The sequence below is a fragment of the Poecilia mexicana genome, unplaced genomic scaffold (assembly GCF_051168715.1).
Source record: "Poecilia mexicana isolate PSO_F unplaced genomic scaffold, ASM5116871v1 scaffold_19, whole genome shotgun sequence".
Lineage (NCBI taxonomy): Eukaryota > Metazoa > Chordata > Actinopteri > Cyprinodontiformes > Poeciliidae > Poecilia > Poecilia mexicana.
This window is the reverse complement of record NW_028263388.1, coordinates 645,315-670,603: the sequence shown is the minus strand read 5'-3', so window position 1 is coordinate 670,603 and position 25,289 is coordinate 645,315. Positions and strand designations below refer to the sequence as shown.

General features: G+C 44.9%; 4 protein-coding genes and 1 long non-coding RNA gene across 5 annotated transcripts; 2 read left to right on the top strand and 3 right to left on the bottom strand.

Moving 5' to 3' along the window:
- Positions 1-1,103: 1,103 nt before the first annotated feature.
- On the top strand, positions 1,104-5,988 carry meiob (meiosis specific with OB-fold). The gene is made up of 14 exons (XM_014975201.2): positions 1,104-1,437; positions 1,704-1,770; positions 1,963-2,020; positions 2,166-2,297; positions 2,901-2,973; positions 3,080-3,269; positions 4,214-4,314; positions 4,394-4,446; positions 4,519-4,614; positions 4,713-4,805; positions 5,105-5,249; positions 5,331-5,517; positions 5,591-5,677; positions 5,747-5,988. The coding sequence occupies exons 2-14, from the start codon at positions 1,714-1,716 to the stop codon at positions 5,858-5,860; spliced, it is 1,386 nt and encodes a 461-aa protein (XP_014830687.1). The 5' UTR covers positions 1,104-1,437; positions 1,704-1,713; the 3' UTR covers positions 5,861-5,988.
- LOC148153545 (uncharacterized) lies at positions 5,249-7,900 on the bottom strand. Its single transcript, XR_015766323.1, has 3 exons — positions 7,766-7,900; positions 5,672-5,754; positions 5,249-5,579 (listed from the first exon to the last, which is right to left on the bottom strand). It is a non-coding gene; the product is annotated as an uncharacterized LOC148153545 (long non-coding RNA).
- On the top strand, positions 6,783-14,330 carry mlst8 (MTOR associated protein, LST8 homolog (S. cerevisiae)). Its single transcript, XM_014975202.2, has 9 exons — positions 6,783-6,871; positions 7,030-7,191; positions 8,234-8,285; positions 8,580-8,742; positions 8,808-8,883; positions 9,481-9,633; positions 12,543-12,667; positions 12,760-12,923; positions 13,600-14,330. Exons 2-9 carry the CDS (start codon positions 7,063-7,065, stop codon positions 13,716-13,718), a joined length of 981 nt encoding a protein of 326 aa, XP_014830688.1. The 5' UTR covers positions 6,783-6,871; positions 7,030-7,062; the 3' UTR covers positions 13,719-14,330.
- Positions 14,331-14,518: 188 nt separating this feature from the next.
- bricd5 (BRICHOS domain containing 5) lies at positions 14,519-21,838 on the bottom strand. The gene is made up of 8 exons (XM_088001033.1): positions 21,808-21,838; positions 21,649-21,697; positions 20,131-20,329; positions 19,174-19,302; positions 18,946-19,095; positions 17,625-17,732; positions 16,997-17,147; positions 14,519-14,699 (listed from the first exon to the last, which is right to left on the bottom strand). Exons 1-8 carry the CDS (start codon positions 21,836-21,838, stop codon positions 14,605-14,607), a joined length of 912 nt encoding a protein of 303 aa, XP_087857159.1. The 3' UTR covers positions 14,519-14,604.
- pgp (phosphoglycolate phosphatase) lies at positions 20,380-25,197 on the bottom strand. Its single transcript, XM_014975199.2, has 2 exons — positions 24,466-25,197; positions 20,380-22,416 (listed from the first exon to the last, which is right to left on the bottom strand). Exons 1-2 carry the CDS (start codon positions 25,058-25,060, stop codon positions 22,073-22,075), a joined length of 939 nt encoding a protein of 312 aa, XP_014830685.1. The 5' UTR covers positions 25,061-25,197; the 3' UTR covers positions 20,380-22,072.
- Positions 25,198-25,289: the final 92 nt, after the last annotated feature.

The window sequence follows — 25,289 nt, the reverse complement described above, 5'->3', positions numbered from 1 at the left end:
TTATTATTAATCACATGAATAAAGTTTTAGTCCAAACTGGACACCAATTCCAGCATCAAACTGATCAGGAATTAATTGTAAAGTTGAGCTATTGATAAATGTTTGTGGCGGTGATCACTGCTGCATGGAGACTTTCTTTTGCATCTCTAATGTATTAACACTGATAAGAAACCAGGTTTATGTTTTTATTTTAAGATTTATAACTGAAAAACCGATGCATAGTAACTAAGATCTTTTTTGTATCCAGCTGTATTTACAAAAGTTTAGTTTTTGACCCATGGTGTGAGCCTTTAGCAAACTGAAGAACACACACATCAGTGATTAGTGGTGATAAGAAGTCAACCATCAACGACTGTTTCACTAATCATTCATCCATCCATCGCATAATATAGGAGTGTGGAAGTAAGAACTGGACCCACACATCACATGCAGGGAGAACATGCAAACTCCGTACTGAGTCCCCAGGCTGGGATTCAAACCGAGAACCTTCTGTCTGCAAGGCAGCAGAACAACCGACTGCTTCACCAAGCAGCCCTCCTGCCTTTAAAATGATATGCAAAAATCATCAAAAATACTTTCATTAAACATCTTTATTTACACAGTTTAAAGGAACTATTTTAAGATCTTGCTCTTGGTATCTCACGCCCCACAATGAGGCCCCAAACCCACCTTTTGGAACCTCTAACTTAAAAATTAGATAATCTGCATTTTTTTTCTGACCAAAAACCTCTTTGACATGTCAAAGACTTTCATGCTTAAAGCATAAACCCTTCTCCACTCTTTAGCAGAACAGATGTTACCTGTTGTCATGATTCTGGTTGTTGAGGTTCTGATCCAAAAGCAAAGATGTGAGGCAGCAACTGAGTTTTGAGGATTTAATGAGGATCTTCAGAGAGAACAAAAGTCCAGGCAGCACAGGTGAGCAATAAAACTAAAACTCAAACACTGGTAGACAACGACTCAACGTAAGCTGTGACCTGCCCAGCTGGAGAAAGGCAGGAGGGACAAGGGTGTACAGAGAATGGACGGATGGACTCAACGTAAGAGAGCAAAGACAAGGATCCGACGGGGAAACACAGATACAGGTGGGATTAAACACACAAGAGGTACTCAGGGAACCCGAGACACAGCTGGAGCAATCAGGGCAGACCGGACGACACAACACAGGAACTAAATTGACACACAGAAAAACCAAATCCTCACACCTCTGTTAGTCAGAAGTGTGTGAAATTCTTGTATTACAAGAAAATGAATCAGTTTTACATTCATAATAATATCAGCAGATTATTAATTAAACGCCTCCTTTAGAACAAACAACTATGATGCTCTTGTTTCCGACAACATTGAAGGCAGCATCTGTGTTCAGTCGCGTGCGCCGATATTTGCAGCGGCGCGAAAAGTCAAACAAAACCTTTCGTGATAAAACGACGTGGGCAGGTGAAAGACAGCGATTTATAATACACGGGTTAATATTAACAACATTGTTTAATATTAATAGTAGTCTTTGACTAAAGTTAGCTGAAAATAATTTATGAATGTTTTTGTTTAGGCAGCGTTAGAATAGCTTTAGCTACGGTAAACGTTTCTTTTAGCTAAAGCTAACATTAGATTCAGCTTTATTTTCAAATCTTTTACAAAAATAAATGCGTAAAATACGTATTTTTATTTTGTGTGCTTTATCCTATTCGTGTTTTTCCATAAAGTGCGCATCAAATGGCTTCTCAGAGCTACATTTCCATCTCCGAGCTTCACCCCAACCTCTCCCATGCTGTGAGTTCACAGCTTATATTATTACTGCGGATTTCCCAGAATAAACTTCCGTGGTTATTTGGCTGGGACGTTACCTTATGGTTTTGAACGCTGTGTACTTTCAGACATGTACTTATTGAGTAATTTGGGCTGAATTATTTAAATTCCCACAGATTTTGTCGCTTTCTGTTTCTTTGTGATAATGTTTTCCAGAAAGTCTTTGGGGTCATCATTGGAAAAACGGATGTGAGAAGTTTCCCCGATAGAAAAAGTCAGTACAAGTCTCTCTTTTTCACCTCTTAAGCCTAACCTGCTTTTAACCTGGCTGTGTTGAACACCAGCGCCCTCTGCTGCTCATCCCTGTATTATTTAAAAACCTAGTGCACAAATCAAATCTGTTTCTCCTCTGATTACAGATATTGAGATTGAACGATTCACCTTTGGCTTCACCATAAGAGACTCTGCAGAGTTCTTCATCAATGTGTCGGCCTGGGGCGGCGAGGCGTTCATCAGCGGGCTGGCCGACAGCTTCAGCATCGGAGACTGCGGTGAGGACGACCGGCCGGCTCTTCTGCCAGGATCCTCAGTTAAATATATGTAACATAGAAACATTAGAAGCCAGAAAGGATGACTCCAAATATTTTCTGTTGAAATTTTAATGATAGGCTGTTTTTATGACCAAGGTTTTGTTATATTAATTTGCAAAATATGGAAAACTTATTCAATTGTATTTTTTGTGACTAAAACTATTATATATATATATATATATATATATATATATATATATATATATATATATATATATATATATAATAAAATGTTTTTCTTTCTTTTTTACATTTCATCTTTCCTTTTGTTCTTCCTTTCTTCCATGTTTCTTTCCTTCCTTCCTTCCTGTTATTTTGGTTGTTTGTAAACATTTAAACTTTGAACTGATAACTGTCTTTGGTGTTCTCTTGGTAATCATTTATATGTTGAATTAAACAATAAATTAAGAATTTTACAAAGATTTATATCTGGAAAAGTATGAAATTTGAACTTAAAATCTGTAGGAACTCTGATTTAAACCAACGCCTAAAAATAAATATTAATATAATAATAAATTATTTGAATGTCTTTTCTAACAGTCGTGTTATTTGCTTGTTTCTTAGTGATCATTGAAAATCCTTTAGTTTCCACCAAAGACCCGGAGAAAGGAGACAAGTTCTGCCCGGCAACACCGAGGTAAGTGGGTCAGGTTATGGTAAATACGACTCAGAGACATTCAGTGATATTAAACTCCTGTGAAATGCCATAAAGCGTGATGTTAGCAGGGTTTGTGCTGCTGCAGCCACTACAGGTTGCTGCTGACAGAGACCCACTCCCAGGTGAGTGTGTGTGGCGACGGCGTGGAGCGGCTGCTGCCGCTGCTTCACCTGCCGGTGAAGGACAGCAGAGACTTCTACTCCCTGGCCGACATCGTGGCCAACGGCCAGCAGCTGGACGGCGCCGTCATCAACGTCCTGGCAGCCGTCAAACTGGTACGGGGCGCCGGCTTCCCGATTCAGCTCCGCTGCTGTGCACCAAACCAGGGTGTCCAAGCTGCGGCTTGGGGGCCGACTGTGGCATTTCAGGAGTGATACAAATCTGAGGACAGGTGGTGGATGCAGAGGGAAACTTTTTCTCTGTGGTCAGGGTAAAATCATCACTGACATCTTAGAACGCTAAATGGTAAATACGACACAAAGTATTAATCTTTTTATAATCAAGATTTTATGAGCTGAAACAATCAATCAGATTAATCAATTATTGAAAAGATCCATCCATTGTCTTCCACGCTTATCCCTGGTGGGGTGCTGGTGCTGCTCTCCAGAGGTCAACAGCCGAGAGGCGGGGTCACCTGGACAGGTCGCCCGTCCATCACAGGGCATATTGAAATAATCCCCTAATCAATTAATCATTAACTGGACTATAGACACTCTAAAAAAGAACAACTACCTCAGAACTGTAATTTAACCAAAACTGGACAATACATCTATAAATTTTGCATTTAAGATAAGAAAAAAAACTTCTTTGTCTGTAAATCTGTCCTACCAGAACTGTACTTCAGTTTTAGCTTCACCTGGTTCACATCCAGTAGAAAATCTACTAAACACGTTTTCTATCCAGTCATTAATCAGTTTATCAATAATAATCTCCAGGTCATCCATGCACACTATTGATGTTCAGATTTTCTCGTGTTGATTTTTAGCTGCAGATGATCAAATTGTTTGTTTTTGTTGTTGTTGTTTTGCATCTTTTAATGTGTACAGAGATGCAATAAAGTTCATGTTCTGGTGAAACATCTAAAAACGCGTCAGTTTTCTGGTGGCGCTCAGATGGGTTGCAGTGTTTTTGGTTGAACATGCAGGATAATAAAGCTGACAGTGAAACCTGGAAGGACTGAAGCTGCTGCCGTCTGAAGCGGTCTGTTTCCTCTGGTCAGATCGGAGAAACGAAGCAGTTTGTCACCTCAGACGGACGCAGAGGCCAGAGGCTGGAGCTGAAGCTGTTTGATGACTCCGTCTCATCATTTCCCCTCATCAGGTTTGTTTGGGACCGCCACGTTTCCTCCTGATGCCTCCTGATCAGGGATTTATGATCATTTATCTTTGTTTGTCCCCAGCTGGGACCGGGAGGCCATTCAGCTCCTGCAGAACCTGGTACCCAGAGAAACCGGTAACAGCTGCTTCTCAGCCCAGCTGCTGGATTCTCTGCCTCTCCATTCGCTGAACTGGTTTTATTTTCCAGTTCTCTTTGTTGCCGATGCAAAGATGAGTTTTGACAGCTTCCGTGGCAGCATGGTGGCGACGGTGAGCTCCAAAACCATCATTACTGTCAACCCTGGTGAGAAAACACAGCCACACAGTCTGAGCGATCAGAACCAGACCCAGACCCAGTAACATCAGGTTTTAAAGTGTCTAAATGTGCTCACTGGCCCTCAGACACGAGAGAAGCCAGCTTGTTGTTCAGCTATGTGAAAGACCTGTCAGAGTCTGGAGCTCTAGACCAAGATGAGGCTCTGGAGGATCCACCTGGTGGGTTTGAGGAGCAATTACACTCTGGAACCTGATGAGTCATCATTTCCTCTGTTTTATTAAATATAATTGGATCATGCAGGTGAAGGCAGTAGCACTCGCACGCTGCTCTTTAACACAATTTATCATATCTATTTTACATATAAAAATCCCAAACTGGAACCTTTTTATTCCCATGTTTCTGGTACGCCTGTTAATCTGACGCACTAGCTACATCCGCCAACAGCAGCAACAGCAAAGAGTCTTCCCTGGTCCACTCTGCAGTGTTTTGTTGCAGTAACTGCGGCGTCTTGTTGCAGTGGCGTCCATCACAGCCGTGTTTACGGTGAAGCAGCTAAAGGAGAAGGCCAGAGAAAACGCCGAGCCGTTCTTCAGCCTCGCCTACGGCTTTGTCTCCAAGCTGGACCTGGACTCGTCCGTGTCCAAAGTGTTCAGGACGCGCTGGTACTCCAAGTCACTGCCCCAGACGGCTCCTGAATGCACCACGGTGCCGGCGACTGTGCGCTGACCCGCTTTGCCTCCCAGTGCCAGGTGCCGCTTCCTGGTGCAGCAGGAGCTGCAGCACTGCAGCAACCCACTGTGTCCGGGCGGCGAGCGGCCGCTGACGGCCTGCACCGCCTTCGACCTGCTGGTGGACGTCACCGACCACACCGGTACCCTGCAGGCCTGCAGCTTGCGCGGCCCCGTGGCAGAGCAGACCCTCGGCTGCACGGTCCGTTCCTCCTCACTGACGCATCTGGGGTCAAAGTTCACCAGTAGACCAACCATCCCTTCCTGTGTTGCAGACGGAAGAGTTTGTCAGTTTGACCGACGGTCAGCGGACGGCGCTAAAGTGGAGGTTTCTGCTGGAACGGTGCAAAATATACCTGAAGGTACCGCAGGCATGGATTGGTGTTGCTATGGAGACGAGTCAGGTGTTTAATGCCAGGGATGTGTTGCAGATCCTCCCCTGTGCCAGGATGAAGAGCGGGATGAGGGGGACGATCCTGGGCTGTTCGCTGGCCGACCCCGGAGAGGTGAAGCAGAGCATGTCTGCCCTGCTGCAGGAGCAGTGATGCAGCCGCAACTAACTAACTCACAGATAATATTTATTTAACTTATTCATCTAAATCTATTTATTCTGTTAGCATGGACAGCTTGTTAGATTATTAAATATGTGTTAAATAAATGATTTAAAAGCATCCATAGCTATTCTGTGAAATGTTTCAATATTTATTACATTTATTAAGTGGTCAATACTGAACTCAGGATTCGTAAGCAGTTTGAAAAGGTATTTTAATGTCAAGATAAAGAAAATTGCAAGAATATTTATGTTTGCAGACCCTCTAAAATTTCATCCATCCATCCTGTATTTAAAATTTTACTTAGAAAATATGGAGGTCAAACCCTGTCAAAATTGTATTAAATACTTAAATGAATAAATTGCTTGATGGAGTAAATAACTTGCCAAATATTGCATCAAAAAATGATAACTTTGCCTACTTGTTTAATTATAGTGTGACATAAATTAATATTTTTTATCATCTACAACAGCAATTTAATAACTTTATTCCTCTTCAGAAAGTATAATAAACTGATGTATAATAAAGTGAGCCAATTTAAAAATAATAAATACAGAAATTATACATAGAGAATATAGAAAAAAATGATTAAATGGAAATGTGAGTAATAGAAAATGTTAAATTAATAAGAACATAAATAATGAAATAAGAAAGGAAACTCGTTGAGCAATAAGCATGGAAATAAAATGGAACATTAAATAATATAAATAATAATATAAAATAAATAAAAGTTATTTTTTTAGTTTTTGGATGCAATCAATACTTTAACAGGTCATTTATTTATCTCCATATTTTATCCGTCCTCCATAGTAAAAGTCTAGAAAAAGTTATCTTCCATTCAGGAAAAAGATGTTTAAAGCTGCAGTGTGTTCAGGTATAATGAAATGCACCAGCAGGTGGCGGTAGTGTTCCATTATTTTATCCAGGCGGAACTCTTTAGGCCCAGTTTCAGGTTTCTGACGAACATTTTACGGAGCCGTGCCAGCACAGGAGCGAGAACAGAAGGTAATGTAAACAAAATAAACACTATCAGAAACTGTGTTTTAGTTCCAGCAGAGCTAGATTTATTTATTTTCTAGAAGCTAAGCTGGTTAGGATCAGACATGGTGACGTAATAATATGTTTTTCTGACGCTGGTAAAGGGAATATTTCTTGTTTTTAAGCTTTAGCAGGGTTCACCTTCCAGTTGCAGAACCATGAATGTGAACCAAGGGACGGTGGGCAGCGACCCGGTCATCCTGGCCACGGCCGGATACGACCACACGGTCCGGTTCTGGCAGGCCCACAGCGGGATCTGCACCCGGACGGTCCAGCACCAGGACTCCGTATCCTGTCGCCCTGTCTGTCTGAGGTTAAATCAGAGCAACTTTATAAGTTGCACATTTATATGTCGTATAAGACATAAGACAATATTATGTCTTATATTGTGCTTTATTTGATTACACTTTACTTACTATAGCGCGTCACGCAGCATTGCGTCCACAAAGATTCATTTTCTCTCAAATGTTTTGGATATGTTGAAAAAATTGGCAAATCATTTTAAGTCACATCCCACAGAAAATCAGGGAATGTTGAACCGCGAAGAGCCGAGGGATTTTAATATTAGGAATGTTAGGAGAATAAACTTATAACATCAGGGGAATTAAGTGGTAATATTAGGGACTTAAAGTCATAAGTTTACGAGAATAATCTTAACTTCACATGAATAAAGTTTTCAAATAAGAATAAAGTCGTAACCTTACAATAAACTTGTAACAGAACTTTATTCTAAAAGTTACTATAAAAACAGAAGTAACTGTCTTCTTTATGCTTTATATTATGTAAAGCACTTTGTGGTTTCTGGCCTGCAAAAGGTGCTATGTAAATGAAGTGTACTTATAAATAAAGTTTATTACTCACGTTGCCTTGGAGCTGAATGACTTTAGGTTCTGGGTTTCCTTCCAGAAGCTTCTCTCCATGGTTTTCTGGAGTTCTGGTCTATTCCTGACAGAACCAGCAGAACTGGGTCAGGATTGTAGTCTGACTGGATGCGGAGGGACATCTGGGCCCATTTGGACCCATTTGGACCTGACTTTAACTTCCTGGCTGATATCTATCCATGTTGCATTTTTTTTAATGAATTTCATCAGTTCCTCCTGCAGTAAAACAGTCCCCGCAGCATGATGCTGCCACCCCCACAAGGTATTTGGTTTTTGTTCTGGGGTTTTGGACCAGAACCCGTCCATGACATCATCATCTGGGCTTTCCCTCGTTACTTAAAGAGACAGTAATCATTCTGTATGTAAGCTACATCATTAAGACATTTGAATATTTTCAGTGGTTTAATAATCTGCCCGGTAACAGGTGATCCTTAACTCCTCCCTGCAGCAGGTGAATTCTCTGGAGGTCACACCTGACCGCAGCATGATAGCTGCTGCAGGTCAGTTCGACACTTCATCAACTGTTTTACATGTTCTATGTTATCTGTTTCAATAAAGCAGGTTTATATGTGGAAGGATAAAGATTCTTCAAAATGTTTACGACTAAAAATCTGAAAAGTGTGGTGGGTGTTTCTATGTGTTCATTTGAATCACATTTCGCTGCAGTCTTTACGGTTCTACCAGCTTTGAGCATCTGCAGACTGGAGCTGTTTCTCATTCTTGTTTGCTCCGACTGCATAAAGAAGCTTTTTATTGCGGCTTCTGCTTGTTGCGTCTGAATGTGTGATTTCCAGGCTATCAGCACATCCGCATGTATGACCTGAACTCTAACAATCCGAACCCGGTCATCAACTACGATGGCGTCAGCAAGAACATCACGTCCGTGGGTTTCCATGAGGACGGGCGCTGGATGTACACGGGAGGAGAGGACTGCATGGCTCGCATCTGGGACCTCAGGTACCGCCGGTGTTAGCTCACCGTTAGCTCGCCGTGCAGCAGGCTGAGCCGCTGTCCTTGTTCAGGTCCAGGAACCTGCAGTGCCAGAGGATCTTCCAGGTCAACGCTCCCATTAACTGTGTGTGTCTACATCCCAACCAGGTGAGTCTGCTGCTCCAGAGTAACTAGGTACATTTACCTGAGGAAGTTTTTGGGAGAAATATACTTTTACTATGCTGTACGTTTTAATTTCTACTTGAGTAATTTTATTATGACGTATTGCTACTCATACTTGAGTAAAATGTATTAACTTATTTTAACCAAACCAGACACAGACCTGCAGTTTTTGTCATTTGGAAAAATGTTTCTTTTGCCTGTTTTTATTTTGCAGTTGTGGTATTTATATCAATTATTTTCATTTTGAAATATTTTAATTTCCACATAACTTTATATTTTGGTCCGTCTGATGATGTAAATTTTAAATATTAAATGATTCATCATTTCATCAGTTACTCAGTACCTGAGTTTTGCCGAATACCTGTTTACTCTAACTTGAGTAATTTCTTAGACGGGTACTTTTTACTTTTACTTGAGTGAAAACATGTTGAAGTAGTTCTGCTTTTGCTTGAGTTCAGTTTGTGGCCCTCTGCCCTCCTCTGCACACCCCAGTTTGGGAAACGGTTTGCCTCCAGATAAGCCGACGCTGCGGTTTGTGTTGGAGTCACGCAGCGTTTGCTTCATGGTCTGTGTGTTTTCCAGGCTGAGCTGATAGTGGGAGACCAGAGCGGCGTCATTCATGTCTGGGACCTGAAAACGGATCACAATGAGCAGCTGATTCCAGAACCCGAGGTTTCCGTCAACTCGGTCCACATCGACCCAGACGCCAGCTACATGGCTGCAGTCAACAGCTCGGTCAGTCAGGCAGCACAGAGCACGAGCCGGCAGGGCCGTCACTGGGTTTTAAGGACGATGGGGGTTTAGGCCCCAGCAGCAGTGCAGCGGGCGAGAACAAAATGGCTCAAACTGCAACAAAACCGAAAGATGCTTTCCATTTTTAAAGTAGAAAACTCTCCTACTACAAAATATAACTGTAAACAGTTCATAAATATAACATAAAATTATTTCCTAGCAAACATTGCTAAGATAATAATAATTCTCTGCAGCTAAAATTATTAGGTTCCTTTAGAAAAACTTCAGTGCAAACTTTCATGCCTGTGTCATCTTCTGAGTAGTTAGTCATGTTTCATACCAATCCACTGACTATTATACGAGTAATTAAAGGGGAGCTGACAAATTTAATTTAATTTAATTTCAGTTTATTTGATAGGGACAGACACACATTGACAGACAAACAGAACAGCAGTCCCACGTTCACATCATAATGCTTATAGCAAAGCTAATTCGTAGCACTTGTTTTAAACAGTACATCTAAAAACTAGTAGAAAGTGAAATAATAATCATTTTAAATAATGCAACATGATGTTAACATTTATGATCTTATTTGAGTTAAAGGGGCAGTATTATGTTTTCCAGGCACATGGTGCCATTTTATAAATCAATTAACGGTTACATTCAATTGTTATAAAAATGCATACATATATATGCATGTATTGAACATGACTTAAAATAAATTTGACATCTGAATTTAAAGTCTTGAAATTGGGCCTCTATCTCTTTAAGAACTCCTGCTCTTCCTGAAGCTCCGCCCCAGGAAGTCATCCAACATGGCTCCTCTATTAACCCTTTAGTGTTTTTACCAGCGCTACTCTCAGCAGCAGCTCCTATAATGAGCTCAGCTGATTGCTAATTGCTGCTGGCTAGTCTGAAGGAGTTGATTGGGGGAGGAGCTGCGCCTCGGAGGTGGAGCTAGGTCCACCCAGGCGTTAAACAGCTGAATGGTTGCCATGGAGATTAAAGGACTTCTCAAACATGAAAGAATCAAAGGAAAACTGCAGGAAAAACATAACATGACGAGACTGCCCCTTTAAAAATTATACTATATGTGATTATTTATTGAAACTCATTACGACCACAATATATGGAATTTGTTGGCAGTTTTTTGAAATAACAAACAAACAGAAATCTCACAGATTTATTTCAGTGAGGGTTGAGAATATTTCTGGGGGCAGTGGGCCCCCTGAAGCGGCCCTGGAGACGCCCCTGTGGGGCTGTGGCCTCCTGAGGCGGCCCTGGAAATGCCCCTGTGGGGCTGCGGCCTCCTGAGGCGGCCCTGGAGACGCCCCTGTGGGGCTGTGGCCTCCTGAGGCGGCCCTGGAGACGCCCCTGTGGGGCTGCGGCCCCCTGAGGCGGCCCTGGAGACGCCCCTGTGGGGCTGCGGCCTCCTGAGGCGGCCCTGGAGACGCCTCTGTGGGGCTGCGGCCCCCTGAGGCGGCCCTGGAGACGCCCCTGTGGGGCTGCGGCCCCCTGAGGCGGCCCTGGAGACGCCCCTGTGGGGCTGCGGCCCCCTGAGGCGGCCCTGGAGACGCCCCTGTGGGGCTGCGGCCCCCTGAGGCGGCCCTGGAGACGCCCCTGTGGGGCTGCGGCCCCCTGAGGCGGCCCTGGAGACGCCCCTGTGGGGCTGCGGCCCCCTGAGGCGGCCCTGGAGACGCCCCTGTGGGGCTGCGGCCCCCTGACGCGGCCCTTGAGACGCCCCTGTGGGGCTGCGGCCTCCTGAGGCGGCCCTGGAGACGCCTCTGTGGGGCTGCGGCCCCCTGAGGCGGCCCTGGAGACGCCCCTGTGGGGCTGTGGCCCCCTGAGGCGGCCCTGGAGACGCCCCTGTGGGGCTGCGGCCCCCTGAGGCGGCCCTTGAGACGCCCCTGTGGGGCTGCGGCCCCCTGAGGCGGCCCTGGAGACGCCCCTGTGGGGCTGCGGCCCCCTGAGGCGGCCCTGGAGACGCCCCTGTGGGGCTGTGGCCTCCTGAGGCGGCCCTGGAGACGCCCCTGTGGGGCAGTGGGCCCCCTGAGGCGGCCCTGGAGACGCCCCTGTGGGGCTGCGGCCTCCTGAGGCGGCCCTGGAGACGCCTCTGTGGGGCTGCGGCCCCCTGAGGCGGCCCTGGAGACGCCCCTGTGGGGCTGCGGCCTCCTGAGGCGGCCCTGGAGACGCCTCTGTGGGGCTGCGGCCCCCTGAGGCGGCCCTGGAGACGCCCCTGTGGGGCTGCGGCCTCCTGAAGCGGCCCTGGAGACGCCCCTGTGGGGCTGCGGCCTCCTGAGGCGGCCCTGGAGACGCCCCTGTGGGGCTGCGGCCTCCTGAGGCGGCCCTGGAGACGCCTCTGTGGGGCTGCGGCCCCCTGAGGCGGCCCTGGAGACGCCCCTGTGGGGCTGCGGCCTCCTGAGGCGGCCCTGGAGACGCCTCTGTGGGGCTGCGGCCCCCTGAGGCGGCCCTGGAGACGCCCCTGTGGGGCTGCGGCCCCCTGAAGCGGCCCTGGAGACGCCCCTGTGGGGCTGCGGCCTCCTGAGGCGGCCCTGGAGACGCCCCTGTGGGGCTGCGGCCTCCTGAGGCGGCCCTGGAGACGCCTCTGTGGGGCTGCGGCCCCCTGAGGCGGCCCTGGAGACGCCCCTGTGGGGCTGCGGCCTCCTGAGGCGGCCCTGGAGACGCCTCTGTGGGGCTGCGGCCCTGGAGACGCCCCTGTGGGGCTGCGGCCTCCTGAGGCGGCCCTGGAGACGCCTCTGTGGGGCTGCGGCCCCCTGAGGCGGCCCTGGAGACGCCCCTGTGGGGCTGCGGCCTCCTGAGGCGGCCCTGGAGACGCCTCTGTGGGGCTGCGGCCCCCTGAGGCGGCCCTGGAGACGCCCCTGTGGGGCTTTAACCTGCTGGTTCCTCTGCAGGGAAACTGCTATGTGTGGAACCTGGCTGGAGGGATGGGAGACGAAGTCACCCAGTTGATTCCCAAGACCAAGATCCCGGCACACAAACGCTACTCCCTGCGCTGCAAGTTCAGCCCAGACTCTACGTGAGCGACCTTTGACCTGCATGCTCTCCTCCAGATGCCAGTTTGTCTGTTTTTCTCTGTAAATAAGTTGTGTTTGCGTTTGTTCCCTCCAGACTGCTGGCCACCTGCTCAGCAGACCAGACCTGTAAAATCTGGAGGACGTCGAATTTCTCCCTCATGACGGAGCTGAGCATCAAGAGCAACAACCCTGGAGAGACCTCTAGAGGCTGGATGTGGGACTGTGCTTTCTCTGGGGACTCCCAGTACATCGTTACTGGTCTGTACACGAGCCCTGGAGACGCCCCTGTGGGCGTCTCATGATTCATTTGAACAGTTCTTTTTATCAGAGTGGAACTTCCAGGATCAGATCTTTACATACACCAGTAATATGTGTGTTTGCCAGTGTCTAAGTTTCCATCGTCTCTGGGTCGTTTTAGATTATTTCATCCTCTTTAACCTCGACAGACCCGCAGCATAATGCTGCCATTGCAGCACATGGTAGAAGGTGAAATAGTGATGAAAAAGTTAGAAGTGAAATAATCTGCCAGTGAACAGGAAACTCCAGTCACTTGGTTGTTCAGTAATTATTAAATATATTTTTTGAAAATAGTATTTAGTGTTGAATATTTATTACCTAATCCATGTAAACATAATCACAACACTTTGACTGTTTTGAACCTAGAAATGAACCAAAGTATGAAAAAACTAAATCTATAACTGATTAAAAACTAAACGATATTAAACCAACAATAACTAATCAAAAGTAGTAAACACGTTCATTAAACTAACTGAATCAGACAAAAAGTCACAACTAAACTGATCTGAACTATTCTAACCCAGGGCAGTGATCTGTCTTCAAAGGCTCAAACTCATGTTGGTTAGTGTATGTAAACTTCTGGCCTCCACTTTAAACAGATTTCTTTAGTCCTTAATGACAGTTTTTCCTTCCACAGCGTCTTCCGACAACCTGGCCCGGCTGTGGTGCGTGGAGACGGGAGAGATCAAGCGGGAATACAGCGGCCACCAGAAGGCCGTCGTCTGCCTGGCCTTCAACGACAGCGTGCTCGGCTGAGGAAGACGAGGGGGACGACGAAGACGCCAGCAAGCCGGTTCCTCACAGTGGAGGAGAGTTAGAGGTTTCCCTGCAGCATCATGGCCGCCTCAGGCTTTACAGGACAGACTTTATCAGGCAGGCAGGAGGAGAAGCAGAAGGTAAACCTCACATTTCAACACGTTTCTGTATTTATTCACCACAACTGGACATTCAGCTGAGCTCACACTGTGTCACATTGCAGCAAACCTCAGAGCTCCTTACTGGGACTTCAGATGAAAAAACGCACAGAATTATCGTGAAGGGGAAAGAGAAAAATAAAAAATAAACCGCTTTCATATTCAGCCCAAAATAAACAAAAGTTTGTAGAATTACCCAGGATTTTTCTGTACGTCTCATTTAAAGAATTAAAGTTTTACATCTGCTATAATCTGATATCAGGAGTGTCAGAATAAAGAGGCTGAACACAAATGCACGCCACACTTCTCAGATTTCTGTTTCACTTCAAAATGATGCGTTAATTTGTTGCATAAAATCCTAAAAGTTTGTGGTTGTGACGCGTCTGTGATGCTCTGTGTTCAGATCTGTTTCTCTGCCTGGTGGGTCAACTGGGAATAAACCATGTACAAATTATTTATCAGTTTTCGTCTGTTTTCTGTGAGATTAAATGAAAACAACTTTTCAACATAAATACCAACAGTATGTGTTTTAATAGGCAGATAAAAACATTTCTACAACAATGGCTGCACATAATTACACTCCAGTCTAAACAAAAACAAAGATTCTGTCTGGAACCTCCAGATGGTGCCACCAGGGGGCGCATTGCTCCACCACCAGGCCTGTTTTCTGTCTCTGGAGGATGGGAATGAGCTGGCTGGCAGCAGCCCTGCATCCAGGCTGACCTCCGTCACTCAGGCAGGTAGTAGAAACACACCGACACACAGATGTTGCTGGGGAAGCAGATGTCGATGCAGAAGTAGACCAGCCGCTGTTTGCCTGGGCCTGGGGCAATTAGAGACACCATGGGGGTTAGAAACAGAATAGGCTGCTGGTAAACGTTTACATGGACCGACGTTTTCCACACACAGCTGAAAATCAGATTAAAACTCGTTTGGTTTTTATAAAAGTTACAGTCGATTAACAGAAATAATTTGTGTGATTTAGCCTGACAGAAGAGAAAACAGTTTGTTTTATTTTCATTTATAAATGGCACAGATTCAAACTAAAAATTTAGATACAGACTAGATTGTTAGCTAATAAATAGTCAGTCAACTTTATTTGTAGCATTTGGTGGATTTGGTTACTGCGAGATGAGTCAGCTTTCTATTTAGCTTGTAAGCCAAATATTTACAGGGCAAACTGGCTTTCTAACTAAATATTTAGCTTTAAGCTAACAAGATATTTCACAAGTCACCTTGCTATGTAATTCTTTAGTTAGCCATAAGCTAAATATTCAGCTTGCCAACTAAACACAACATATTTACTTAGCAAGCTTGTTTGCCAGGTAGATATTTAGTTTGGATCATAATCTTATCCAGGCTCATTGGGGGGCATGGGCAGGCATTGGGGGGAAGCAGGGGGCATTGGGGGGCGTTGCCGCCCACAGATACAGCAGTGCCCCCCTGGACTGGAAGCTGTTTGCTGTTTTTACCTCAGAGTGGCCAACTCTCTGTTATTCCTACATCGATTTGATAGGAGCTTCAGCACTTCCCATATCTGTACCTTCTGTCACTTTTTTTTCCAGCAGTTAAATCTGTTTAATCCGTTATTAGCGCGTCGTAACCTGTTCTTCTGAGCCGCCTTTAAATGCGAATGCTAAGACACTCACGCTGGGTTTACACACCTGCACAGCAGTGACGGAGACCTGCTGCTGCTGCGCAGAGCTGCCATGATCCATGTTAGAATCACGGCAGCAAAACGCAAAGAACTTTGCACAGTTTTTACCCAAACTAACCAACTGAGTTGAGTAAAGCTGCTGGATGCAGGTAATGTTAGCTAAAAGATGACTAGCTAATGTTAGCTAAAAGATGACTAGCTAATGTTAGCTAAAAGATGACTAGCTAGTGTTAGCTAACAGATGACTAGCTAATGTTAGCTAAAAGATGACTAGCTAATGTTAGCTAACAGATGACTAGCTAATGTTAGCTAAAATGACTAGCTAATGTTAGCTAACAGATGACTAGCTAATGTTAGCTAACAGATGACTAGCTAATGTTAGCTAAAAGATGACTAGCTAGTGTTAGCTAACAGATGACTAGCTAATGTTAGCTAAAAGATGACTAGCTAATGTTAGCTAACAGATGACTAGCTAATGTTAGCTAAAATGACTAGCTAATGTTAGCTAACAGATGACTAGCTAATGTTAGCTAACAGATGACTAGCTAATGTTAGCTAACAGATGACTAGCTAATGTTAGCTAAAAGATTACTAGCTGATGTTAGATAACAGATGACTAGCTAATGTTAGCTAAAAATGACTAGCTAATGTTAGCTAACAGATGACTAGCTAATGTTAGCCAACAGATGACTAGCTAATGTTAGCTAACAGATGACTAGCTAATGTTAGCTAAAAATGACTAGCTAATGTTAGCTAACAGATGACTAGCTAATGTTAGCTAACAGATGACTAGCTAACACCAATACAGCACCTTAAGCTTGTTAAGTAGCAGCCTGTAGGCTACTGATGTTGTCTGTGTTGTAGTACTTGTTACAACACAGACATGACTAGCTGTCTGTGTTTTTCTGAGTAACTTTTTTGTAAAAAAGGTTCTTATGACAGTAGTTTTACTGCAATGTACCTTTTTCTTTTACTTGAGTAATATTATTATTGCTACGTAGATTCATGTTGCCCCCCCGGCCCAAAATAAGCCGATGCCCCCTGTTAAACCCGTCTGGAGCCGGTCTTATCTCTGAATTAAATATTGAAATTGACATTTATAAATGAATAAAATGGTGAAAATGTGACTCTGAAAAAACAAACATTAATTCCTTCAGGCTAAATGTTAGTCTTTGTCAGCAGCATGTTGGTCTCTGCTGACTCAGTGTTCAGGGACACAATGACCTTTCAGTCAGTTGAAAGGTCAGAGTTCGTCTCATGTTTCAGCTGGTTTGAGTCCTTCCTTCTCCCAGGCTGCGTGGTGCAGACAGATGCAGTTTGATTGGTTATTGATTGGGATAACAACTGATTACGTTTTATTTTCAGCGCCACTTAGCAGCCTGAGAGTCACTGCTGTGTGTATGAGTGGAGAGTTGAGTGGAAGGAAAACATTTATCTCATCAGTGGCATGTTTCTGCTCTCACCGTCGGTCCTGCGGGTCCGGTGGACGGTTCTGTCCCGACACAGCGTCCGGAGCGGCTCGTCCAGCGAGGCCACGCCCACCTGACCGCCCGCCATCACCCCCAGGAACCGCGTCCGCCTCTGCGTCTTGTTCCCAGACAGCTGGACGTCTCCCTGCAAGGACAGGGTCGCCGTTCAGACGACCACGCCAACACAGGCTGACAGAACCAGAACCAGCAGGAATCATGTTGAGCTTAAAGAGCTGCTGATGACTGACCACAGCTACACACAGCAGCGGTCTTCCTGAGTGAAAGGCTGCGATAGTAAACTCACTACGCCTCCAGCAGCAGGTTCCTCCATCTGCAGCCGTCCATGCAGGAACACGACCCGGCTCCGTTCGGCCTCAGATTATTGTTAGATATCAGATAATCCAGCAGAAATCATACCTGGCGTGGAACCGGACTCTGAATCGAGCCTCAGGAACAGTCGGCCCTTTGAGAGCCACAGAGTGACCATTGTGCCCCGGCCGGGCCGCTGCTGAAACCGGACCGGCCCGGATCGGATCACCGATTCAGCCTGGAGGCCACGGAGGGAGAGCTGCAGCTGCTGAGCCCGACAGAACCGAACCGAACCGCTGCTGAGCCCATTCACCTGGTTCTGTGGTCCGCTGAGCAGGGAGCCCACCTGGTCGTAGTCGGATCGCTCCATGGTCTGAAGGAAGCAGCGCTGCTGGTCTGCAGGTTGGTAGCAGATCAGGCCCTGCAGCAACATCATCATCATCACCTTCATCATCATCACCTTCATCATCATCATCTTTACCTTCATCATCACCTTCATCATCTTCATCATCATCATCATCTTTACCTTCATCATCACCTTCATCATCTTCATCATCATCATCATCACCTTCATCATCATCATCTTTACCTTCATCATCACCTTCATCATCTTCATCATCATCATCATCTTTACCTTCATCATCTTCATCACCATCATCATCATCATCATAATCATCATCACCTTCATCATCATCATCATATTTACCTTCATCATCACCTTCATCCTCTTCATCACCATCATCATCACCTTCATCATCATCATCATCATCACCTTCATCACCTTTGCCTTCATCATCATCACCACCTTCATCATCATCATCATCTTTACCTTCATCACCTTCATCATCTTCATCACCTTTACCTTCATCTTCATCATCATCTCCAAATGACCCTGAATATTCTTGATTTACAGCTGAACTGATTAATCGCGATTAACCGATTAATTAATCCTTTTTTCTATTGAAACAATAGACTGGTTTCTGCTGAGCTCCGTCTTCTGGATCTCTTTGTGGTTTTACCCGTTAAGAAAAGGAAATAAAGTAAAAAATTACTAATTCAGTCATTGATTAACTGGAGAATAGAAATTCTAAAAAGGCCATTTTCTGAAAAAACACTAATCAGAGCAATAATTAATATACAATAAACATTTTGCATCTAAAATAAAAAACATTTTAGTCTGTAAACCTGTTCTGCCAGAACATTTATAGTTCAGTTTCAGCTTCACATTCTGGAAATAAATCTATTAAACACCTTTTACATCAGTTATTGATGGATAATCTCCAGATCAGTCCCTCTGTGTCGATGTTCAGCTTTTCTCATGTCGATGTTTGAAGGATTTCTATCTGCCGATTCATCGTTTGCTGCAGATGATGGAGTTTATAAAGGAATGCTGCTATTGACTTTTAGGCAGTAAGATGTTAAAATGTTTCTTTGCATCTTTTACTGCATTTCTATTACATATTAAAAGGCTGACAGGACAAATCTGCCAATTTTTTTTACCTGATTAATCATTAAGATAATCGATTAATCATCGGAAACATCAATTAGTCATCAGAATAACTAGAATTATGGAGCCAGCTGTTAGTTGCAGCCCTGGTTTACAGGAGAATTGGTAGAAAATCTCTTGGACGTACGTGTTTGACGTCGAACAGAACCGTGGACGTCTGATTTCCTGCCGCGGTGATGGAAAGTGTCACCAGGTGGTTCTGCGGGTCCAAAACAGCCGTCTGGTTGAGCAGAACCCCCGTCTGGTCCGGCGCCGTCAGCCGCACGGTCTGCAGGGACTGAAGTGACGGAAACAGATCCGTTTAGACGGCGGCTCAAAGGAAGAACGCAGCGCGGTCCGGATGTGAGCGTGGTACCGTAGAGCCCGGCCCGGTCAGCGCGAGGTAGCCGATCAGTCCCATCGCCATGGCGACCAGGAGCAGCAGCGCCGACAGGCAGATCCAGAACGCCTTGGCTGGGAAGTGGGCTGAGTCAGAACCTTCACCCTGAGAACACGCCAAGAACCTCAACAGGTCTGCAGCCTTTAAAGACTTCAGCAGTGAAAAGCATTCACAACAATCTGAAAAGTGTGGAGAGCTTCCAGGACGGCTTTAACCAGAGAAGCTCTGGAGGAGCTGCAGCGATCCACAGCTCAGGTCTGAGTGTCAACAGGAAGAGCCGCAAGAATAAAGGCCGCTGTTCTGCCTTTGGCCAGTAGAGGCAGAAAAGAGGAGGCCAAAATGGAACTGAGGATGTGGTGGTGGCAGCATCATACTGAGGAGCTGAATCAAGAAGAAAACCAGAGACTGGATTGGAGGTTCAGTTTCCAGCAGGACGATGGTTTAGACCACAGCTGGTTTGTGGCCTAGTCAAAGTCCACACCTGAATCCAACTGGATCTGTGGACAGACTTGAAGACTGATGTTGAAAGCTGGTGGAAACGAACGGCGGTTTCACCTGGGATTAACTTGGGATTGAATAGAAATGCACGCCACACTTTTCAGATTGGTATCTGGATCAGTGACATTCTGCGCTGGTTGAAGTTTTTTTTTGTTGAACATGAAAGCTTTTCTGTCCGTTTTGTAACAAATCCGGATCACCAATTGGATATACTCATGTTTGATCTGCTCTCGTCCCTTTGTAAATTAAGTTTGATATTTTTTCCGGAGCCGCTTCCTGCCTGACCTCCGTCCTTACCGCGCCCCGGCCTCCTGAACGCGTCCAGCACTTCACCATCCTGGTTCTTCTGGTGGCTCCTCACGCAGCTACCCGCATCGGTCTGCAGTCATGACCCGCTCCGACTGAGGCTGGCTCACCTGGGCACGCGCTTTTTACCCCCACCCCGCCCAGCAGGAAGCACACCTGAGCACAAAAGCTCCTGATCCTCCTGCAGGTTCGGGTTGGATCTCCGCCGGCCGGCGGGCGGGCCAGCCTTTCCGGCCTGGCCGCGCCGCCCGGCCCGGACAATGGACAAAGCGGCGCGACGCGGACAGCAGCCGTCAGCGGCCCGGAGGCGATAGGAGAACCGGAGCCGCTGACAGAACCAGGGTCACTTTCAGCTGAAAAACTCAGGTGAGGCTGGCGCTGGGAAAATACTGGCTTTTATTGGGGATCTTAAACATCTGATATTATTTAGATACAAACTGGTCAGAAACGCGTGGTTCGGCCATAGATAGAAAAAATTGATTTCCGCCAAAAAAACAAACTTTGAAGGTAAATCTCAGAAATTTTCTGGAAAAACTTGGAAGTTTCTGCATTTAAAGGTCAAAATGTTTCAATTTTTGATTTTTCTAGAAAATTTCTGAGATTAAAAATTTTAATTTTTTTCCAGAAAATATTTGACTTAAACTTGGTAAATTATAAGTTTTTCTGGAAAATTTCTTAGATTCTTGTAGCCAACTTTTGACTTTTCAAACTCATAAAATGTCAAGTTATTTTCTAGAAAACCTTTGAGATAATCAAAATTTGTGTTTTTATTTGAGCAGAAATCGACTTTTTATTCTATCCATAATACCAGTAAACATCTCAAACATCTTCCAACTGCACTGCCTGCATGACTTCATAACTTGTCATTGCACCATGAACTGAACCAACTGGAAACAACAGATTTTGGAGCAGAGGTGTCCAAACGGGTCACTAAGAAACAAAATACTGACTTTTTAATCCACTGAACAATAAACCAAAGGATTAAATGAGTAAAATTTTATTTTTTTGAGGGGTGTGTAAATAATCATCGATCCAAACAGGTTTTACCTCTAAAAGAAACGGTCCAATTAGAGAATTTACAGGGCATAAAAACATTTTTGTCAATTCTGAGCAATAAAAACTAGATTTGTCTGTAACTTAAAAGTAAAACCAGGTTTACTAAAGTGATCAGAAGCAGCTCTGGATGGACGTGATCCTCACAACGTCTGGGGGTTCAATACTTTTTCAGCGTCTTCTATTGTAAGATTTTAACGTGGCTGTAATAATTTTGGCCCCAATTCAAAATAAAAAACTAAATCCTCCATCTGCATCGACCACCTTTCATCTCTAATTGGAGTCGTGGGCTGCAAAAAGAGTCAGGCCAGGGCCGCAAACGGCCCCGGGCCGCAAACGGCCCCGGGCCGCGCTTTGGACACCCCTGAACCAACAGCTGCAGGCTGAACATGGCGGTGCTCAGCAGGAAATGACATCACAGACAGAATGGAAACAAAGTGCTTCCTTAAAGCTGCATGAACTGAAACAAATACTGCAGACGGCAGCTCTCCATCATAGGAATGGCCTAGTCAAAGCATTAAGTACAAGCTGGATTTACTCTTCCTGCAGCCGTGACTCCATTTAAAGCTGCAGTAAGTTTTACATGTTACTTACAGTTTAATATGAGGCAGATAATCAGTGGACAGGTGGATCTCCAGCTGCTCTGAAGAAATGAACAAAAAAAAACAATCAGAGGCAAGAGGCAGGGCTTAGCGCTGTCAATAATCCTCGTGTGCTGCTGCTAAATCTGCTAAGAGCAGAGAAACAACGTACCGATACAGGAAAACCGTTTATTCACCGTCATCTGTCACTATGCTAACTAGCCTTAGCATTCTATGCTAGCATAGCAGAGGGAGAAGGCCATGATTGACAGTGCTAAGCCCCGCCTCCTGCCTCTGATTGGTTGTTTCCAGTTAACACCAGGAGAAAGCAGAAGAGCTCCACAGATTATCTGTCTCAACATGGTGACAGTTCAATAAATATTCATTTTTATAAACGTTTCATCTGCAGCTTGAAGCCAAGTGATAAAATATTCCCTTCAAAGCGACGGGTCGTCTTCTCCCTGCAGCGCCGGCAGCAGGTCGGCGATGCTCTCCACGTAATAATCGGGCACCATGGCGCGGCGCTCGGCGCTGCCGCTGTCGCGGTGGGCGGCGGCCTCGGCGGCGGTGCTGACCCCGGTCAGGGTCAGCAGCGTCTTCAGGCCGCAGGCGGAGCCCAGCAGGATGTCGGTGTCCAGCCGGTCGCCGACCATCAGGCAGCGCTCCGGCCGCAGGCCGAACCGCTGCGCCACGCACTCAAACATGAAGCGGCTGGGTTTGCCCACCGTCTGGGCCTGGCGCTGGGCGGCCGTTTCCACGGCCTGCAGCAGGCAGCCCGTACCTGGAGAGGAGGAGGAAATGATGTCACTTCCTGTTTACACAAACACACACCATCTTTGAGCTAAAAAACCCTGAAGAACCAGATAAAACTGCAGATCATCTGGTTCTTCAGGGTCGCGGTCTGACCCAGAAGCTTCAGGTCAGGCTGCAGCAGGGGGTTCAAAGTGCGGCCCAGGGGCCATTTGTGGCCCCCTGAAGGATTTTAGGTGACCCTGCGACCTCAATTCTAGAAACCATCAAAACTTCTAGAGCAACATTTTCATCTTTTTATTTTTTTACAGCTAAACAAGAGTTGGTAAAAATATGCTTCCATTTACTAAAGTTCTGGCATTCATCTTAATTGTGGAATAACTAGAATCATAATTATTGACCTGCTTTACTCTAAAGAAAATAATGTAACCAAAATAATAAAAAATTAAATATAAATCAACCTGAAAAATTTAGAAACTGGTCCCCTCTTGTACTGCAAAAACGTTTTTTATGTTTTGTTTATGTTTTATACTGTTTTGTTCACTATAAAAATCTGACTTTTGCTGATTTTTGTAATTTTTTTAGTTTATAATCGAGCAGATATATTTTTTTAAAAAGCACAAATAGTTTGATTTAAACATGTAATATAAATATATGATTCTCAAAAAGTAAACAAATGAGAGAAAATCAGCCCGATTGTCTCAAACCGCTCCACTGTGCGCCGCCCCCTACTGGACGGCCAGTGGAAGCGCAGGGGTCCTGGTGGCTAACATCAACTAGGACTGATTTAATATTTTAAAGAATTGATGTTATATGTGGAGAACCGATATTAATATGTTCATTAAAGTATCAAGCAGCACTGAACTGATTTTACCTGGAATTTTGTTACTAAAGCTTTTATAGCAAATATTAGGTTAATTATATGAGTCACAGTTGGCTTTTATTGTTTGAGGCTGGAAAACACGATGCAGCTAGTAACTAGTTACTTTGACAAGAGTAACTTTTTAAGGGACTTTAGCAGTCGTTTTACTCCACTGGGATATTCTGTTTATTAATATTACTACCCACTGGTTTCATAACTTTAATGATCTAAAATAAAAAGCTTATGATTAAACTTGTGATGTGCTTATTTATTTTTTAAGTCTTTACTAGAATTTGAACATTGTTATATTTTTGTCATGATTTTAAACATGAACTCAGATGTTCTGATCGTTAGTAACCTGGCAGAAATACTCGAACTCTGCAGCCGCTGCTTTTATTCTTTTCTTGACCTAACGAAGCCGTCTCTCTCTCAGGACTTTTGGTTCTGAACAAATTAATTAATGCTTAATATAACCATCCACACAGCTGCCATAGAAAACGACTGGATGTTTAGGTGGCTATAATTGCCTTGTTCTAAAAATGTTGAACAGCATATTTACATATTTAATATGAATCAGATTAACTCAGATTAGAGGAAATCTTTACTTCAGTGCCACTCCAGTCAGTTTATATTATTGTTAATGTGTTTTAAATAACTGGGAAGGTTAAATGCAGAAACCTTGTGGATTATCTTCATGTCTAAGTATTGATTGATCCTAACTGGGATCATCATCAGGATCCAGTCATTCATGTGGATTTAAAAAAATTATATTTTAAATATTACTTAAAAATTATTATACAAGTTAAAAAATTACAAAAATAAAACTTAAGGCTATTTAATTATATGAATAACTCAAACATGTAAAACAAGTTATTTTTATTACTATTAAATATTTTTTAAAAATATTGCAAAATAAGTTATGACAAAGTTCTATTACATACATTAAAAAATACATAAAACTTTAGGAAGTTCTTTTTTATTTTATGTATATAAATCAAAAAGTTGTTATATTTCATTGTACAAATAAAAAAAGCATATGAAGTCCTTTTTTATTATTATACATGTAAAATAATAAAACTTATGATGAAACTCTTATAAAAAAATTCAGTATAAATAAAAAACCTTCAGCTTTCATTACATATAATAATAATAATAATAATAATAATAATAATAATAATGACTAATGAGCAGTGAAGCCCTCTCAGGTGTTCTTCCTACCTGGAACCGCCTTGCCCCCCTCCAGAGGCAGCCTGGTGTCCCTGTTGGTTCCGACAAACAGGCAGTCCTTCTGGGTCAGGTACTGCATGGCTCGGTTCAGCTTCATGTAGCTGAAGTGTTCGTCGAACCCGACCACCACCGCCTGGACCTCCGGGTCCAGAGGCACGCTGGCCCAGTCCAGCTGCTTCCCGGACACCGGGTCCGGCCCCACGCCGACCGCCTGGATGCCCACGGCCTCCAGCTCCTGCCGCATGGCGTCGCTCCCCACCAGGTAAACCTTGCCCCGCAGCCCGCACTCCGACCGCAGGTATGCGGCGCAGCAGAACGCGGTTCCGAACACCTCGTCCTCCGCGGCGTCAAAGCCCAGAGAGGACAGCTTGTCGGCGTACATCTTCCGGGTCTTGGTGCTGTTGTTGGTGACGAAGAAGACCTTCTTGCCGCGCTGCTTGAGCAGGCTGATGACCCGGGCGGCCCCGGGGATGGCCTGGTCCCCCCGCCAGATCACGCCGTCGCAGTCGAACAGCACGCTGTCCACGGAGTCCAGCAGCTGGCGGACCAGCGGCCCGCCCAGCCGCGCGCACTGGGACCCGGACATGAGGAGAGCTTCAGCCGCTCAGGCTCCAAGAACCATCACAGACCCAATTCACCTGACCTTCTGCCCCGCGATGCAGCAATCTACCAACCACTTCCGCACCGGCTTAAAGGGGAAGTGACGCAATTCTAAAGGTTCCGCCCACTTCCGGTAAAACAACCGTAATTTCCAGCATTTTGCCCACAGAATCTTAATTTCTGACTGAAATAAATTTTTGGCTCATTTCATTGAT